The sequence below is a fragment of the Elgaria multicarinata genome, chromosome 4 (assembly GCF_023053635.1).
Source record: "Elgaria multicarinata webbii isolate HBS135686 ecotype San Diego chromosome 4, rElgMul1.1.pri, whole genome shotgun sequence".
NCBI classification, from domain to species: domain Eukaryota; kingdom Metazoa; phylum Chordata; class Lepidosauria; order Squamata; family Anguidae; genus Elgaria; species Elgaria multicarinata.
In genome coordinates, this window is record NC_086174.1 from 110,618,907 (window position 1) to 110,638,781 (window position 19,875).

At 38.6% G+C, this 19,875-nt stretch overlaps 1 protein-coding gene across 31 annotated transcripts in view; it reads right to left on the reverse strand.

The window, feature by feature from the left end:
* RIMS1 (regulating synaptic membrane exocytosis 1) overlaps positions 1–19,875 on the reverse strand; it is a 278,881-nt gene that overhangs the window by 70,151 nt on the left and 188,855 nt on the right. For 12 of the 31 annotated variants that reach the window (XM_063124987.1, XM_063124976.1, XM_063124982.1 and 9 more), the window contains one exon: positions 4,636–4,748. In XM_063124987.1, coding sequence (XP_062981057.1) covers positions 4,636–4,748 — 113 coding nt within the window. Of the gene's footprint in view, positions 1–4,635; positions 4,749–6,229; positions 6,416–13,800; positions 13,873–17,776; positions 17,855–19,875 lie in introns of those variants that run through there. The other 19 variants (XM_063124984.1, XM_063124973.1, XM_063124980.1 and 16 more) reach the window with 4 other exon arrangements.

Consider the following 19,875-nt stretch of genomic DNA (forward strand, 5'->3'; position numbering starts at 1 on the left):
ACTAAAATGTACATGGAGCAGGTATTTTCTTTTTATCCATTCCAGATTAGAGTACTTACATATTGCACTTAATTAGACCAGTATTAAAACATATGCGATTGTATCAGAAAGCACTCTCCAGTTCAGTCCAACACAACTAAAGCAAAGCTTGCATTGCAAACAATGGAAGAGCAGGGTCACACACACAAAGGGTGAGGCACCTATGGGAGTATGTTAACCAAAGATTGAATGAATGAATATGCTACTCAGTGTCTCTTCAATGAGCAATTGTCATCTAATATTTACAACTTTCCCCCAACAATGACAATTAAAAATAGCTTGCTTTCTTACACATCTTACTAAACATATTTTTGTCCCTTTGAAAACCCACATCCACTTTTTAAAAATTCAATAGTTGTGTGTATGTATGTGTGTGTTTCCATATAGCAGCAGTCCAACAAATGTCATGCTTTTAAGATAAAATTTCAAGAGCCCTTTAAAACAACCATGTGAACAGGAAATAAGCCGTTTCAGTCAATAGTTTTTCAGTCTGAAACCTAAATTGCTGAATACTTGGATTAGATTACTCATAATACAGTGCCAAATCCTGCAGAATAAAAAATGGCCTTAATCACATCTTAGTTCCATATGGAGTTGTATTTTATTTTCAGTGAACCAGGTTCAATGCCTTTTGAAGTGTAAATGAGCAGAACATCATAGATATGTCATCTAAAAATGACTTTTGGGCAAAGTTTGGTGGATAGCACTGTCTGTTAAACCAAACAAAAGGATGTCATGAAAATTGAAATATTTTGCTATGTTACCTTTACATATAATATAGCCCACCCAAATATTCCATTGGTTTAGAAATTCCAACAACTCTGTTGCTTCCAAATCAGAGCAAAATCACATGCTTATGTCCTATTGATTTCAAGTTGTGCTATACTTTCACATTGCAACTGAACACTGATTTTTTTTTAGACCGACATTAATTTCTGCTACATTCACTGTAATTAATCAGTACATTTTAATGTTAAACATACTGTAGGAGAAAGAATGCAATGCCTTTTCTGCACACTTTCACTTGTACTTGAGCAATAAAGATGAGAGGTTCACAATTTAAAGTGTAATACACTCAGCCTGAGGGATTCATTCTAAGAAGAACTGCATTCTTATTAGTATAAACATCGCAATGACCTCATAATTGTTTTTAAAGAATTATTCAACCACACCGGAAGTGGCAATACGGCCTCAAAGAAACACAATGCGAGTTCAAACATTTTCCCCTCGCTTCTGTATTTAACACCTCCACATTATTATTTTGGCAACAAATAAAACTATTTGCCTTCAACAAAAGCTCTATGCATACTCGTACACTGATAACATGGAGTCAGCCTCACCATGAGTTATGATACTTTTGATGAACAAAAACCATTGATTTTTACTGCACTTTTAGAAAGTTATACTATGCCAAATAGTATGTAACTATGATAACATCACTGTGCTGAAAACTCAAGAAGTTTATACATTTTAAATTACATACTGTTTTAGGAATATATGTGAAGACCTCTTTGCTATTAGTGTAAAGTACTGTTGCAGGGGAGAGTAAAGGCATTTGAAAGATAGTGGCAAGAAACTTGATGGTTTTTCAAAGATAGTAGCAAGACACCTGATGGTTTTTCAATCAACCTAATTGCATACTGGCTGCAGTCCTAAAATGATACTGATAACCTAATTCCACTGAAATGGGATTCAAATCCAAGCAAATGCATAAGGTATACAGATACAGTCCTGACATTATAAATGACAGTAATGAAGTCCCAGTTTGTCAGTATGTTCAAAAGAAATGGGAAATCCACAAAAAGAATAACAGAATCTGGTTGTTACTGTCTTAAAAACTGTATAATTTCTCTGGATCTGTCCTGCATTTAACTCTATATCTTTTTCCACCTCCCTCATTCACATTTATACCCTTGCATGCTCTCTTTTTATTGATTGCATGCACTAGGACAATTATTTCTCAAGGGTTATACAAGAAAATGATTTGTTACCTCCAATAAAATCAACATATATTCCTTGTTTCACTGTCAACATCCCTCTTCTATAATAGTAATCAATACAGTCAATTTTAGGTTATTGACATTTGTTACTGTTTCTAATTCACTCTTTAGTTCTTAATACAAACATTCTGGACTATTTTTGTATCCATTCCATTAGTATAAGAAAAAATATATGCCAGTCTTCTAGAATTATAAGAATGCACCCAGCACATTAGATTAATATCACTAGGAATGAATTTTGTCATTGAGTTAACGCCTAATAAGTTCAATTAAACCTCTCCTTGATTTCAATATGCATCAATATGATTTCAATATCATGCAAAATCTACATCTTCGGCTTTCCTGAAAACCCTAATATATTACCATGCATATATTTCTCTATTTATATACTTCTACAATGCATATATTTCTCTTTTTTCAAATAGATCAGCACTGAAGCTGACCAGATCTTCAATCTCCTTTTTCTCTTAGAAAGAATGGAAGAAAGCCATCCATTGTCCACAAAGATACACCAGGGACAAATCTGGACAGTTCTGTGTTGCTCCAATTTGATCAATATAGATGCTTGAGTGATTTGACTCAAAGGTTCTGCTCAGGGGTCTTGTCATTGTTGCCAAGTCAGAGAACTGCAGAACAACGTAATGGTTGGACGAAGTCACACTTATACCAGTTTTCTGTTTCTCATTGGGCTAATGGAGGATTGGCAAGAACATCAAATGGCAGAATTTGGCTAAATATATAAAAACAGTTTTCAAGTCATTTAAGGTAATGATTAAAATAATAACACCTCCATACTTTAATAACTAATTCTATCTCTACATAAATAACCCATAGTGTGGGCTCACATGTTTTCCTAATAGAAATACCGTAAGTCTAGTGGATATGTCAGACAAATAGAAAATGCACAAAATGGATGTGAGGACCCACGCTAAATTACACCAGTTGTAAAGATACTCAAAAGGAATGGCACCTTTTAATAAAACAAGTCCGTCACTTCAACAACAGTAGAAACCAGTCAGAAAATCTTCACCCAGACTCACTACATGAAATTTTTACCAGCGAAGGGTAACTCAACCCCGATAAGAAGTGAAATTAAGTGCATTTAAGTGAAAGAGCAACCATGTAATGAAATCCTCCAGTTCTATTTTTCCTTGCTTGTTTTCTACATTAAAGCAACCACTCTAATTTTCCAGTCTTGTGATTTGAAACAAGCTGATCACAGATTTCCAAATCATGTTAGCATCATATGAACTGAAATGTAATAAGGCATTGTATGAAAGACTTTCCACACTTCTGAAAAAATAATTTCAAAATGCAAACTATACTCGATGACTTTTTATGATATATTATGTCAACAGAAAAATTATATATGAATATCCACAAAATTCTCTCTCTCTTGATCACTTCCATATTATTGACATTCTGTGAAAACACAATCATTTGATCTGCAATGTAGTTTTTAAACAAGTTCTTAAACCAACAAGATCTTAAATCATGACAACAGGAGGAGCAAGTATAGTACACATCAAAATCAGAAACATAAAGTAGAAAATATCTAGGTGAAAATGGATATATGTAATAGAAACCCACTTTCTGACATAATCTGTAGATATTTAGTAATTCTTCAATGATGCTTCTCATTCCTTTTTCATTAGGAAACTCGCACCTATATGATGCATGAATAAATGTTTGAGTCATCTCATTGACAATACATATTCATATCTGCAGGATGTAAGACATTAACCTACTATGCAACAGGAAAACTCAAAGACTTCACTCTGAGTTCTGAATTATTTAATGTAATTAAAATATAAAAAGTCTAAGGCTGTGATCCTATATAAATTTAACTGAGAGTAAATTCCACTGAACTCAATGGGACTTACATCCGAGTAGGCAGGCATAGGATTGTGCTGTAAGTAAATTGTGTAGAATTTCTAGTGTGAGCCTAGATAGGATTTGTTTTCCCTTAAAAAAAAATAAGCAGATTTTTTTCTATAATCCAGTAATTAAGCTGTTGTAAATAAGATGAAAAAACATAGATATTGGTACTTGTTGGATAATAGCTTCATTCAATACAGTATCTTTCTTAACCACCTGTTTTATGTTTTCACTCAAATGTGTTGCTCATTGATTCCTTTGTGTTTCCTGGATAGTACATGAACTTCCCCCTGCTTTTGCACTTGACCGTTGACATGCTCAGAAAGGGATATAATTAGTACTGTTCACATTCCTGTCAGCAAATTACAATTAGTCAGTTCCAGCTAAGAAGACAAAATGGAATAGAATTGGTTATTCTCAACCATCTTAATCAGCCCTTGCCTAGAACCCAGAATGAATGAGATCGCAACTAACTATAAGTATGTGAACTTTTAAGGTGCATACATTGTCAGAAAATATAAGTTTTTTAAAAACTATGCAATAATCAACCGCACACCACTAGTTTGCAATCCATTTGTATTCAACCATTCTGCTTTATCAGTAGAAATCAATAAAGCACTGAAGATTCCATTAAACAAGATCAAACGATGTCTCTATAAGGCAGGAGAAGGGAGGAAAACAAACCTAGGTTTTGAACTATAAGCTTGTTATTTGATACCTTGCTCTATACTGCCACTCCTGATAGGAACTTGTGGAAGCTGTCTCCCCCTCCGGCTGCTGAAGGGTGTGTCTGCTGGAGATGGCTGCATAGGACTTCCTGGTTGATGCATTCTGCAGGCAGAATTAAGATTAAATGGGATGATGTAACAGACATCTGAACCAATGAGACAATGCAAGCACTTTTGTTATAATACCTTTGTTAAAAATGTATGTAAAACAGAGAGAAATACCTTACTTTGTACATATGCCATCCATTCCATTCTCTTTAGTCTCTTTAAGTGTGTAAAATTTAAAAGACATTTTCTAGACTAGAAAAAAAATCCATAGTTTCTAGACTAGAGAAAAGTCTCTCAACTCCAGGGGGGGAAATCATCACTGATCCAGAAACAGTGAAATCATCGCCCCTGTGTGAATTTGGAATTGAAAAATGTTTTTGTTTTCAAATGTCTAGCCTGTTCTGTTCAAAAAGCTATCAGTAACAATAGTTGCAAATGCGTGTGTGTGTGTGAGAGAGGTCTATTTACCTATGTGCACGTGTATATGTGTGTATCTCCAGATGGCTATTCTCAGCATTCCCTTCTTTAAAACATAACTATTGATGAACACATGGACTGTAAAACTGACAGTGCATGTCTGGTAGGAGTTAAAAAGTCCCAAAGTACTTTCAATAGAATTTAAAGTCTCTCATCCAATTGAAAGCTTGCATACACTTTCAGACATATTAGTACCAGTATAAAGCTAATTATAAAGACAATTTTAAAGAACTAGAAAATATGTAAAACCTGACTTGTAAATGCTAGAGTATGTTCACACATCACCAACTGGAATCCCCGTGAATAATATCCTAAGAAATTCTTTTTACTTTGATGTATCATCTCTTATTTCCTTCTTTCCTCTTTAAACATTTTAGCTCTAGAGAACTAAATTTGTATTGCTCTTCCCAGGAACTGCACACAAATACCATGAAATATATTTGAAATATAACAGATTATGTCATGGGAGGAGAAATCACTAATGTGAACTGGTCAAGCATCACTGAAGGAGAGGTAAGTCAACAAAAACTACCATTTGCTTTCCATAAGGTGTGGTAGGGAATATTTCCCCAGGACCAGGAATTACTCTTGACCTTCCATTCATTGCTCTCTCCACACATAATCTCTATATAATACTAGGAATCCAGAATTTTTGTGGGGATTTCCCTCTCCATACAGAGTATGAAGAAAATGCATGATGTGCGAACACACCCTTGTTATGAGAACAGGCGTTTGCATTACTTAGTGCATTGTTTTAAATGAAATATTCTGAAAGCTTTCATATGAATGCGTAACACAACAAAACAATGAGAAGACAAAACACAGGCAGATTTCAACTATTGTGATATGTTCCTTCATATGACTTAAACAATCCAGAGAGTGAAGAAGATAGGCTGAGCAGAGGATATGAGAAAAGTGTAGATATCATGGGGAGGGGAGAACAGATTGTATTGGAGTGTCAGAATGAGTGAATGCACTGCATGTACTCCAGAAAGTACACCACCACATTAACATCTGGGAGGCAGAAAACAAATGTTGTGCTGTACATTTAATAGCAACCTTGTCAGAAGTGGAGAAGGTGGCGCCGACCCTCCAGCAGCTAGGTGATGTACAGAACATAATGGTCTGATACTAGAATGCTCACTCGACCTTGAGCGAGCGTGATGTTTCCCCCTAGTAATGACTGGCTGATCACTGATTCTTGGGGTTGGAAGTCCCCTTCTAGAAACACATGGCAGTAGAACCCTAAAACATTAGGGCCAAAAAAACATTGGTTCAGTCATTAGCTGCACATAAGCTACACTCACTCTCTCTCTCTCTCTCTCTCGCCCGCACGCACACACAGACACCTTCTATAGTTGTATCCATGATTTTTAGACTCAATAACACCCAGTATCTTCATAAATCTTCTTAGTAAACAATCGCACAACAATTTTATCACTCATTATATAGCAGCGGTAGGCAACTTCTCCAGATGTTTTAGCCTGTGACTCCCATCAGCCGTAGTCAGTGCAGCCAATGTGAGGGATGATGCAAATTGCAGGCTAAAACATCTGGAGGGCCACAAGTTGCTCACTCCTGCTATTCAGAAATATGTTTGGAAATAGGGAGCTTATAAAGTGACAAGATAGAACTGTAGTTAATTAAGATTGAACTTCCTGCAATTCAAACAAAAATCCTTTGTGCATCTCAGAAAGCATATTAAAGTAGCCCATTCAAAAAAAAAGAAAGGAAAAGATGCCAAAGTCTCTCTTTAGGATCAGTAGGTATGCATTTGCAATACACGCAGATCTATCATACTCAAAATAAGTTTTAGAACGTTATCTTCTATTGGATGCTGGTCTATTGGGGCTTGCCATGGCAGATATTGTCATGTTCCTTCAAGCTCTGAAGAATGCAAAAGCCCCAGAAGTGCAACTCCTCCCAACACAGTGGTGCAGTGATAAAGTGCTCCTGCAAAAAGTGCTCCTGCAAAATCTCATCCTGCTTTTCTACCAATCCATATTGTGGCTGTCATTGGCTATGGCCATAGGCTTAAATCCAACATCACATTAGTGGAAGCCTGCGAGCACTATGGGATGTTCTCCTGTTCTCCCTCTTTCCTCCTGCTGCAGCACTCTGTGCTCCTTGTAAATCTACTCTGGAGGTCAGATTATTCCACTGGAATCAATGGGTACTCCCCCCCTTTTTTAAACACTGTGGAGGGTGGAACTTCAGGACAAAAATGGTGAGGGGAGGAAAGTAAACCCTCTTCTCCCAAAGCACCATGGTCCCAATCCAAACTGGGGCCATGTGTAGGGGAAACAGTCATGCACAGTTCAGCTATGCGTGATTAGAGGAACATTGTGTATGGCCCCAATATGGAGCAATATTTGGGTGGTGAAAATTTTTCAATGACAAAACGACTGTCCTGCGAGAAGCTCTCTCATTGTGCCGAAAGGGTTTACTAGACTCTTTGTTAGCCAGCTTAGAGAAATGGCAAAGAGATCGAGATGCACAATTGTGGCAATATGTCTATGAAAGAGAAATAATAAGTGAAAATACTGAGACTGCAGATATATCACTATTTTCATTGCCTAACCCAAATGGGATATCTCATAAGACACAATATAACATTTGTAGTACAAATAAGAAGCATTCTATTTCATTCTATATGTCAGGGTTTCTCAAACCTCCAACTATCTACCCCTAGGGTCTGCTTGAGAGAGCTGAAAATGACTACTGCCAACCAGCCAAAAAGTGGTGACAAATCATTGGCATAATCACTGACAACTGCTGCTATCATTCTATATTGATAATAAATCTCTCTTTGAAAATTCCTAGATTCTCTGCCACGGCTATTTCTTTGTAGCAAGAAATTTAGCTTTCTTCACGTTAAGTACAGAAATTGACTCTGGAAGTTATCATTACTCAGCCTCCCTATTTTGGGAAGAATTTGCTGATCCAGAGGCTCTAAGTCTGGGATTTCCAACATGGTGCCCATGGGTTCCCTGCCTCACCTGATTTTAATTTTATTTCTTAAGATCAATTTAAATTATTTTTACACAGGAGATTGCCATGATGCAAGCAAAGTGCTGCACTTTATTTAGGTCCAAAAGAGTATTTTGGAGGTCAGCCCCCCCCCCTTTTATCTTGAACTTAAGTTCTTGGGCTTTTTAATTTTCTATTAGTCTCACTAGTTTGCTTCTGGGAAATAAATGGTTTGTGACTGACCATGCCCACCATGATAGCCATTTTATGAATGAGCAAGCCCCTCCATGGGAGCCATTTTGTAAGAGTGCGCATGACAGTCTCTCAAAATTCCAGATGTGTCCACTGACCCAAAACATTAATAGATCCCTATTCTATGTAGAGAAAACTATTTATTTTATACTGTTGTTCCCTCCATATGCCTTTCAAAGTCTTCTTACCCATTTCCTGTCATTTCTTCTCCCTTTCTACTATCACATGTAACATATATCCTATCCCCAATTACCCAGGTTTTTTCATCCCTCCCTTCTGCTATAGTCACCTCCTTCGCTCAGTTATCCCTTACCTCTTTATTCCCAGAATAATAATAATAATAATAATAATAATAATAATAATAATAATAATAATAATAATAACCAACTCCTGCAGCAACACCTGGCTATGCAATGTTCCTTGTGTTGACATAGCACAAAGAGGCACTATGCAGCCTGCAGGATGAGATCTACCAGAAGGTTGGTTGTGACTCCCTTGTGGGAGGCCCCATAGTTACTGTTTGTGTGGGTAATATTTTAAAAACATTGTGAAAGTTTGGGTTTATTGTATTCCTACCTGCCCGGGTACCTATTTTAACAAAGTGTAGTACAGTTGTTGTTGTTGTTGTTTTTCTTGTTATAATTGTTATTTATTACATTTCTATACTGCCACATGGCCAAAGCTCTCTGGGTAATTTACAAAAATTACATCCAAGGAAGTGGTTTTCACTTAGCCTTTCTTTTCTGGACAGTTTATTTATTTATTATTTATTTATTACATTTCTATACCAAATAGCTGAAGCTCTCTGAGCAGTTTATACAGTAGTGATTTGTAAACCTTGCAACTCTTAATCCAAATGAGAAGTAATGACCTACAGTGTTTTCCCTAACAGGAAGCAATTTTTAGCGCCTTTTAAGATCAGTTGTTGGCAATCCTACTTAACTTGTAGGTTCAGACTTAATCTTTGAGAATTTTTGTATTGCCATTTATGTAAATAAAGCAAAATATGTACATTAACATGATCCAGTGTATATCAGCTGAAGTGTACATAGCAACTCCTGGAATGCCCAAAAGGATTTAATAAGGCAAGAAAAATGTTCATATAGCACCATATTGAAAATACACTGAACAAAGTTGAATGCCCTTAAGCTCTTGGAATGAAGTAGGCTTATGTGTACATAATTTTGTGTTGCATTGCATCCTAAACGTGTGTGTGTGTGTGTGTGTGTGTATATATATATAGTCAGACAGGTCTCTTAGAGGTGACCAAGGAAATAAAATGACACTGATCCTTCAGTTGTGACTGGTGGACTTGGGTAGGTGGGATGGAGTGGACCCCCTCCCTTACTACGTACGAACCGGGTCAATGCAAAACAACAACCTAAATAAATCTGATATTCTTAAAGTTACTCAGTTTCAGAATTAAATTTAAATTGAACTAGATTTTAATTCCCAGGTGTCCAATTGCTTATCCAGGCCCTGGATTCAAGGGTGACAACCAATAACTGATCCCAGAGAGGTTATATTTATCCAATGAAGCATAATCTGACTAAATATATTTTGCACTTCATATCCACAACTTCATTAATGGCAATCCTCATGTTTCACCAAAATACATGGTACGTAATTGAAGAATAAACAATTGGAGGAACTGCAATAATATACAAGTAGAAATGTCTCATTCTGAATTCCATCTCAAAGCTAGTATATGAGAACAGAAAGTAATGAGAGAGAATGGCAGTTCCAGAAATGAATAAGGTGCTAGAATATATCCACCAATTATACTTTATTCAGTCTGTAAAACACTTTATTCAGAAGGTTAAATGCCATCTTGGGAACTGAATCACACATTCTTCTAATGATATTTTAACATTTACGCTCTTTTTTCTTTTATATTTAAAGTATGACACACAAACAAAAACAAAAACAATAACAACAACTTGTAAACATCAGGTTGTCCCTCTTACAGGTTACAAAACTGAAAACAGAAAAAAGCCTCAGCATTTGTGCTCTGACCCCCATAAAGGGTATGCATTCAAGGCTTCAACCTTATGCCCACTGATTTGGAGTAATCTCCATTGAACTCAACAGGACTTACTACTGATAGACATGTATACAATTTTGCTGTAACAGGACACTCCAACGCATGCTTAAACGTAGGTAAGTCCCATTGGGTTCAATGAGACTTATCCCGAAATATGTATCCATAGAAAAATGACTTGCTTATAATTATAGAACCTTAACTCATGTATTAATGTATATTCTTATCTCAAGAAATGTTGAGGGAATGAGCCTGAGACAGTGCTGGCCTAGGATTCAAACCTCTGAGTTGGATCCAAGATCTGCCTTGCATGGATGAAGGGCTCCTGGTGGAAGGGGGAGGAGGCAATCCTTCCCCCTCTCTCTGGAGTCCCCTCTCTCTGAAGAACCCTCTGGAACAGAATTGGAAATGGCACTGGGGGCTGCAGGTGGAGGGGAGTCATTAAAGTTTGCTTCTCCATGCACTTCTCCCACTGGCTCCGGAGCATCCTGCTCAGGGAGTGCACCTCATGGAGGATCCAGGCCTGCATTGGGCTATTCCTATTAAGCAGTATGTTACAAATGCAATTATATGCAGTTGAGTTTACGTACCTAGCAGTAGGCAAATAATTATTTGTTTAGTCATTAAAAGAACTGTAGTCCGTATTTTGATAGCTATGATGGTAGTCAGTCTTTCATCGTCTTAATTTGTCTACACTATTTTTGAAGTCAGACTAGATCAGAGGTGGGCAACTTATGGCCCTCCAGATGTTTGGGCTTCACTATTGGCTATGCTTGCTAAAGTTGATGGCAAGTACTTCTTCACACAGCACATAGTTAAATTATGGAACTCACTACAAGATGTAGTGACGGCCACCAATTTGGATGGCTTTCAAAGGGGGATAGATAAATTCCTGGAGGTGAAGGCTATCAATGGCCACTAGCCCTGATGATTGCGTGCTATCTCCAGTATTTGAGGCAGTAAGCCTGTGTGCACCAGTTGCTGGGTAGCATAGGTGGGAGGGTCCTGTTGCACCATGTCCTGCTTGTTCATCCCTGGCTGATGGCTGGTTGGCCACTGTGTGAACAGAGTGCTGGACTAGATGGACCCTTGGTCTGATCCAGCATGGCATTTCTTATGTTCTTATGTTCAATTGTGGAGCAAAACATCTGGAGGACCACCAGATGCCCACACATAGACTAGATACAGGCCTGGCTTGAATATCACGCTAACTATAATTTAGTTTGACAAGAACATGCTGCAAGTTGGTTTGCATCAATCAAATCACAGTTTGCTCTTGTTAAGCAAAGCCAGAAGCTAAAGTTTCCATATGCCTTCTCTCACAGCTGTGCCAGAAGAGGAGAGGGAAGTAAGGCGCATGCTAGCCTGAGGCTCGCTGCAACTAATTGTCATCATCCTAAACTATAATTTAGTGTGATGTTTGAATCAGCCACTGTGGGTGACACAGTCAGTTGCTTTCATGAAAGCCAGTAGTACGCCCTATTACAGTGTTCTAGGTTGACCATATGAGAAGAAGGACAGGGCTCCTGTATCTTTAACAGTTGTAGAGAAAAGGGATTTTCTCTACAACTGGTGAAATTCCCTCTTCATTGCAATAGTTAAAGCTGCAGGTGCCCTCCTCTCTTTTGTATCTGGTCAAGAGGGCAGGACTCCTGCAGCTTTAACTGTTATGGTGAAGACAAGATTTCCTCAGGTGCTACATGAATTCAAATGACACTTGCTGAAATTCCCTTTTCTATACAACTTTAAAGATACAGGAGCCCTGTCCTCCTTTTCATATGGTCACCCTACAGTGTTCAAACTTTTTGGCTTCCCAAGGCAGGTGTGAGGTGAGGATGAACCTGTGAATATCCAGATGTTGTTGGACACCTACTTGCATTAGCTCCAACCACTTGACCAATGGTCAGGGATGATAAAAGTTGTAGTCCAACACTATCTAAAGGGCCATAGGTACCCCATCCCTATCCTCAGAGGAATACAGAACTCCACTCCTATGGCCCATTGATCTGTATAGTCTGAGAACATGTTCATGATGGTTTCACTATATTATTCCTTAAGGTGGGCTCTCTAACTTGCCTCCTGAATTCTGCTCAGTGATAGCTGGCCCTGGGATCCCAATAAACTGCTGCTTCGTATCTGGCCCCAGTGGACTCTTCACTCACCCATCTGAATACTCATATAATGTTAGAGCTAACAACAATGACATTTAGCAAGCATCTAGACACAATCCCTGCCCTTATTAACAGTTTAAAGTAAACATGACATAGGGAAGCATGGTGAGAGCAATTACAAATAGGAAATGAAGAAACTGATGCAGAAATCAGTTACTCAGAAATCCCAATGTATTCAGTGGGGTTTACTCTTTAGTAAGTGTGCTTAGGATTGCAGCAACAGTCAAGTGGAGTGGGAGAGAAGGAGGAGGAAAAACCTTTAGTTGGGGAAAAGCATTTTTAAGGTTGTTTCCACTTAAAAGCGTAGAAAAATGGAGCAATATGAATATAGCAGGGAAGGGAATAGCTTCCACTTATATTTGCACATGGGATATATGTGGGATGGCAACAATTATCCTTAGAACAAAAAAAAGGAACCATGAATTTCATAAAGAAAAAGACATAATCAAACCTTTAGAGTAATGTTAAGCTATTTTAGAAAAAAACAACTATTGATTTGAGCAGGGGGGAAAACGTTTTTCAAAATTCAACCATATAATTGCAAGATGTCCTCTTAAGCCGGTTTTTGAACAAGTCTATATCCAGAGAAATCAATCTCAATCTTCTTATTTCAAACTTTGTTTCCATCAGCTTTGCACTTCAGAAAGTAACACTCTGACCTGCGATGTAATGACTTTTATGTCAGAATGGCTTCCTCAATCATATTAACAGCAGAATCTATCTACAGGGGCATTCCTTTTCATTGACTGGCTCATTAGAACTTTAAAAAAGGACTGCAGTAATTAAAAAACAAATCTTTGTGTGAGTGTAAAATTGGATGCAGCCCATTCTAATAACTTGATGTTTCTTTTTAAGTTTCCTAGTCTCTTCATGCATTTTTCTCACCAATATATTATTACTTTTTTAAACTAGCATGTAAAGTTTTAAGGGTGCAAAAAAGCTTTCAGGATCAAGAGTGCCATACATTGCTTCCAGGAAGAAGACCCTATACCAGTCATTATTCAGAATTTACCCTTCGCTAAAAATTGACCATGTATTAGAACATTATTAGTAATCATTTTTCAAATTATTTGTAGCAGAAGACTTTGCTTTTGTTGAACTATTAGCATTTAGAGTCATGGCATGTGTAAAATTCAAATAACACACTGGAACTGATCAAGGCACATGATCGTTGCGTATTGTAGAATTAGTCCTACCTTTCTGTTTCAGATGCAGAGCCTTTCCTAGTCTGTTTTTGGGTGCTATATCTTTCCACCTTTCTGGAATGCCTGTGAAATGAGATGCCAAAAAAATGAAAAAGGAAGAAAAGAAAGTAATCCAGGAAACATATCAAAAGTTCAAAGGTTTTTGATCAAGAACTTGATCAAAACTTCAAGCAAAGCGGCCGGTAGATGGAAGTGTGAAAACCAGATTTCATGAATGGCTAGTGGACATGGGCTTTGAATAAAATATTTTCCCCTCCCAAAATGCATGGCATTGAAGGACAGCAACAAAAAGATAATTGACTCAATCTCTCAGATATGGCTATTTGCAGCACTTTCAGATCCACTCATTTGTAAATGCCAAGAAGTATATTTTCCTACTGATTAAAGTCTAACCAAATGGTAATTTCTGAATTAAAATCTGAATAGCAGCTTTTGTATCACACTTTCAGGTAATGCAAGACACAAATAACACAGTCTGATTAAATATAAACCTGGTTATAAAATAAATTTTGAGCCTATGAATGTGACATATCTTCCCCTTGTTTTAAATAACAAAGTACAACTTGTGTAACAATAGATTTCTCAATTGGGTTTTTATGATTTCTAAACCAAAATTAAATTGATGACGACTTTTCAATATTCAGCTCGAACACTATCATGTGCTAGACCTAGTGCCCTCCAGATGTGCTGGACTACAACTCCCACCATTGCCAGCTAGCATGGACCATTACCAGTCCAACACATCTGGAAGACACCCAGTTGAGGAAGGCTGTACTATACTAATACTTCTTGAAGAATATACCACAGAACACATTCATGCAAACTAACTGGGATTACAAACTAACATCAGACCTATGATATATTTTGATTATATGCCATAGTTAGCTCTAACAAGTTATGCTTTGCTGCTTTTGATTATGAGATACCTTTTGTGTTTTGAGAGTCAAATAACCTTAATCAACTGAAAAGCTATTTGTTACAGACTGGGCACATTTGTATAACACACTAACACATGGTGGGTGACTAGCCATGAATTGGGGGTTGGTTTGTGAACAATCCCCAGTGTGTGGCTGGTGCACTTGACAGATGATCGGCTGCACCACCAACAGTGTGTTAGTTGTTTTCCCCTCGCCTTCCCCTTGGTCCTCCATGTGGCTCCACCAATATTGCCCAGTCCCCTGTCCCACTCCAATCATGATCCTGGCCATGATCTTCTTGCCAATGACAGCCTCTCCAACTGTGCCAAAATGGCACTTTGGTGGGGTCATCACTGGCCACCTAGATCCCCCGTACCTGTTCCAACTGAGATTCCAGTCACCATCACAGCACTCCCTCTCTTTTTATTGGTTAGCCACTATTGTGCAATAGCAGTATTGTGGCTGTCCAAAATTGAGAAGCTTAACTTAGCAAGGTTATCCAGAGGGTTCAAGGGCTTCCCCTGAATGTTGGGGATGTCCTGCTTCAAATTCCCACTTGCCTGTGTTACGAGAAATGTACATACCAGCTTTCAGATATTGGATACTTTAAACCCCACCATCTCATTAATACCCAGGGAGTTACAATGTAAATATGGTGTGCTGGTAAATTAGCAGCTACTGTTGCCACTAAGAGGTGAAAATCTATTTATTTGGGAAAGTAGGATTGAAACTGGTACCATCTGATTGGGGAATAACTGAGCATTCTAAAAATGCCCATTGGTTGAATGTTTACACAGAGATGGGATGATAGAATGTTGGCCATGGTAAAGCTGACTGGCTGGAGGGTTCTGATCAGAACGAATATAAGGAAATGGGGAGAGTCTGAAAGGAGAAGACTGACTGGGGATAGGGTGACCATATTTGGGAAACCAAAAAAGAGGATTCCGCAGGGGGGGCTGGAAAGCATGCTTGTCGGGGCCTCCAGGGAGCACGTCATTTCCCCTGCCACGCTAATGGTGGCCATCATTAGTGTGTGTGGGGGGGGATGACATGCTTTCCAGAGGCCCTGGAAAGTGTGCTTTCCCCTCCTCCACTCCAATTGGGGCCTTAAAGGCCCCAGTGGGGGCGGAGCAGGGGAAAATGTGTCATTCCCACCCACCCCCCTCCAGTGCTCCAACAGGAGCCTTTTCTATAGTCTCTGAATGACAACGCTTTCCCCTTTAAGGGCCCGATTGGAATAGTGGAGGGGGGGAATGACATGCCTCCAGAAAGCACATCATCCCCTCTGCCACACTAATGATGGCCTTAAAGGGGAAAGCGTGTCATTCCAGGACATTATAGAAAATTTCAGAAAATCCCCCAGGATAGAACAAAACCCAGGACCATTCCAGGGAAATCCTGACAGGTGGTTACCCTAACTGGGGAGTTGCCTGAAGAGATGTCCTCATGAGAGGCTGGGAAGCTTGAAGAAGACATCAGCAGGGAAGAAGAGCAGCTACAAGGCCAGGAGGCCAAGCTGAGAGCGTGTGAGGTAGAGACTGAAGAAGGTCTGCAAGAGGGGAGAGGAAGACCCCCGGAGCAGCCTTTGGAGGAATGAGCTGAAGCCTGAGTGTCAGTTGTTCATAGTAGTCTGAAGACTAAAAAGCTGCTGGACCAGACTGAAGACTTCAGGAGAAGTTTCGTGAACAGCACTGAAGGTTCCATGTTGCAGTCAAATCTGACCAGAGAGAATTGACTGCCTTTCAAGTCCTCACGTTAGGCCTGTGAATTTAGTGGGGTGGAGCTTGACAAGGGAATTGGCTTAAGTTTGATTACGAATAAGAACTGGGGCTTCTAACACCTGATTTGTGGTAACTGTATAGAAACTCTGTTTAATAGTAGTAACAGCATTATTAAAATAATAAGCTTTGTAGTTGTAGTAGTAGTAGTAGTTGTTGTTAATAAAATACTGTATATCTTTGTTTACCTTTCTGGCACCTTTGTTCTGTTTTGCCTCACGCCTAATGGCCAACTACCTTAAGGAAAAAGGGGTATGTTAAATAAAAGGGCTGTAGTTTAATGGTGGCAGTTGAATTAAAGGGAGAGATTAGCCAGTGGTGAGGGGCATTTGGGGATAGGGATGGGTTTGCCCTAGTGTAAAGGCCTGACCCAATTATTGGTCTATAATAGATCCTTGAACCTTTGCTAATATTCTGACAACATTTAATCCATGGGGACTTCCTTAAAAGGTGTGGTGGTGGTGTTTGTTAGTTACATTAGCTTCCACACATTTTCCTGTCTCCTGGTAAATATGAAACAATTTTTGGGGGCAGGGGCTTCATGATCTCTTGTGCCACACAGAGTATCTGGGAGAGCAGCTCATACATGATAGCTCCATGCATTATATATATTCTACAAAAATAGCTGTTGCTGGTCCATGTACTCAAATTATCATGTCCTTCCTCCCCTAAACTCAAGTACAGATGTCCAAATCCTAAATGGACTACTGCTCTGCTCAGACATGGCACCCAAGTAAAAATGTAGCCTTACAGGATTCATTTAATGAGGAGTGAAAATATATTAATACAAACAATGTAACAGTAATAAAGGGAGTGGACAAGAATGTTGAGTAAGCCAGGTGTGTCACAGAGCTAGGAAATAATGGCTTATAAACACAACTTGATATTTTATGCCAGGGTGGGCAGAAGGTAGATTGGGATCTACTAGGTGTTTTGCAGTAAATTGGAAATATTCTTAATTGTTAAACAACAAGATGATTTTTTTCACCTAAATTAAGCAGCTGAAATTAAGAGAGCTCTAAGTAACCAGGAATAGACTTTTGTGTACTCTCATTTCAGTTCTGGAACTGAAATGAAAAATAATTCCTAGCCTGAGAGTGCTTAGATGCACTGCATTTTTAATTCTAAGTATATCTCCTTTTCAAGTGGTTTCTGATTGGTGGATGTTGGGGTTTCTAGTAAAAAAAAAAACACCAAGTAGATCCCACAAGCCTGAAGTCCACCCACCCCTATTTTTTGGATAAGGCATTTTAGACAACTTAGCAAGGATACCTCGGTGTTTCTTCCAGGTTAGCACTTAGGAAGTTTAAACTGTCTTGTTTTGGAATGCAAGACTCCAGCGGTGTTGTTCTTCACAAGATTTGGAAACATTGAAGTGAAAGTTGAACAGAATGGATAGAAACAGATAGAAACAGAGAGATGGTCACATGCAGTGAAGATGGATACATGCAGTCAAGATATTCATATGACCCAAGAACATTCCAATAGTACATCCAAGCAACATTTCTGATCTCTCCTTTTCAGAAAGAGTCTTTAAAAAAACAACCATGTGTGTGACATAACAACCATAACAAAATGAAACATTCATAAAGGCTAAAGACAGGAATACATTCTTAGCAATAGTATCCCTAGTGTGTTGCTTTGTTATATTTTAAGGTGTTTTTAAGTCTGGGCCTGTGCAACTGCAGTAGTTCTGAGGGCCATTTCAATATCTTCACCTTGTAGGACATATTCCCTCACATTGCTTTTTATTTTATGTATGTGGGTGAAGGCTGGGTTTTATTTTTATTTTTTGATGCATTGGTAGAGAGGGAACTAACAAATTGAATGAATAAATAATATTTCAGTTGCAATGAACAACAAAACTTGACTTTTTAAAGTTTACGCTTTTAATGTCATGCGATAACATGGTCTAAGCTGCCCTTTGAGATGAACTTGGCACTGCAAGCAGCGCTGACTCCCTTGGGCAAGTCACTCTTAGGAGGGCCCCCCCCAGTGAGTCTGCCATTCTCACCACCATTGTCGCTAGCTGCTATTACTCCTCATTCTCTTTTGTATCATTAATACCACTTGCTTGCCTGACAGGCAGAGAGCCAGTGAGCAAGTAGGCAGGGGCATCTACTGCTCCTCCTTCTCACCACCACTGTCTGGTGGTGCAAGAGACAGGTGAACAAGCAGGTTGCCACGGTGAAGGAGGAGGAGCAATTCCAGGATGTCTTGTCAATAGGCCCCTGCTGGGCTGTGGGTCCTTGCTAAGTGCCCAACCACACTTATCCTTGACATTAGCTGTTGGTGTGTGTGTGTGCAGCAGCACATGATTGTGTCATATTCTCCAGCCTCCTCCCGTTGGCTACCTACCTCACTTTTTTATCTGTAGGTTTTTATGTTTTCTTTATCCTTGACACCAATCTTGATTGCAAAAATAAGTGTTTATGGACAGGGGTTTGAACATACAAACCTTTGTCAAAATTACTTTAGGCTGTCATATATCTTATTAATTCTTTGGTGCGTAACACCAGTCTTTAAACATCTGTCTTTCATTAGAGGGAATGGTATCTTTTCTATGGGCCCAGTGAAAGATGATGTCTGCCTATTCAACTTTTGGCCTACCTTACTTTTATTCTGAGAGGGTTTCTTCCATCGAGCTCTAGCATATCCATATACTAGGAAAGTCTTTGTAAGTCAAATGCTATGAGCTATCAAGGGCCATTTCTACACCTGCCTTTCCCCCCAGGATCATCCCCGTGCATCCAAATGACACACAGGGGATCCCAGAAGCAAGCAGGGACAATCCCTCCATTTTCCTGGGATAACCCTTAGGTGTAGAAAGGGCCAGGCTCATTCCCTGCCATCTGAAGGAAATTATGCTGAAGGAAAATATAGGTTACCCCAATATGTTAGAGCACATTTTCCAGATACTATTACAAAAGAAGGAAGGAATTTTATCTGCTATCATGATTAATCTAAAGATGTGGCACTACAGTGCTATCCTGTTTATTGAGACTTACTACCAGATAAGTGTGTACTGTATATTATTGCACCTTTACTGACTTAAATGAATATGATGGAAGGGGGCTTTAATCCATTTATTTAGTTCCAAATCAACAGACTGCAATATTACTTCAGTAACTCTGAGCAAACTTGAAGGGAATTTCAAATACATTTAATTTTTGGATGTGATTAAAAATTGGTTCACATTCAAGTTTGAAAAGGAAAGAAATATCATTAATAAGCAAAAAAAAAATCCCCTCAAAAATGTTTTTATTCATAACACAGTTCCCTCTGTCCTTCTTAAAAACCCTATTTCAGTTATTTATTTTGGAAGACAGGAAGTCTTCAAGGGAAGCAAGAGATGAAGAAAACCAGACTCT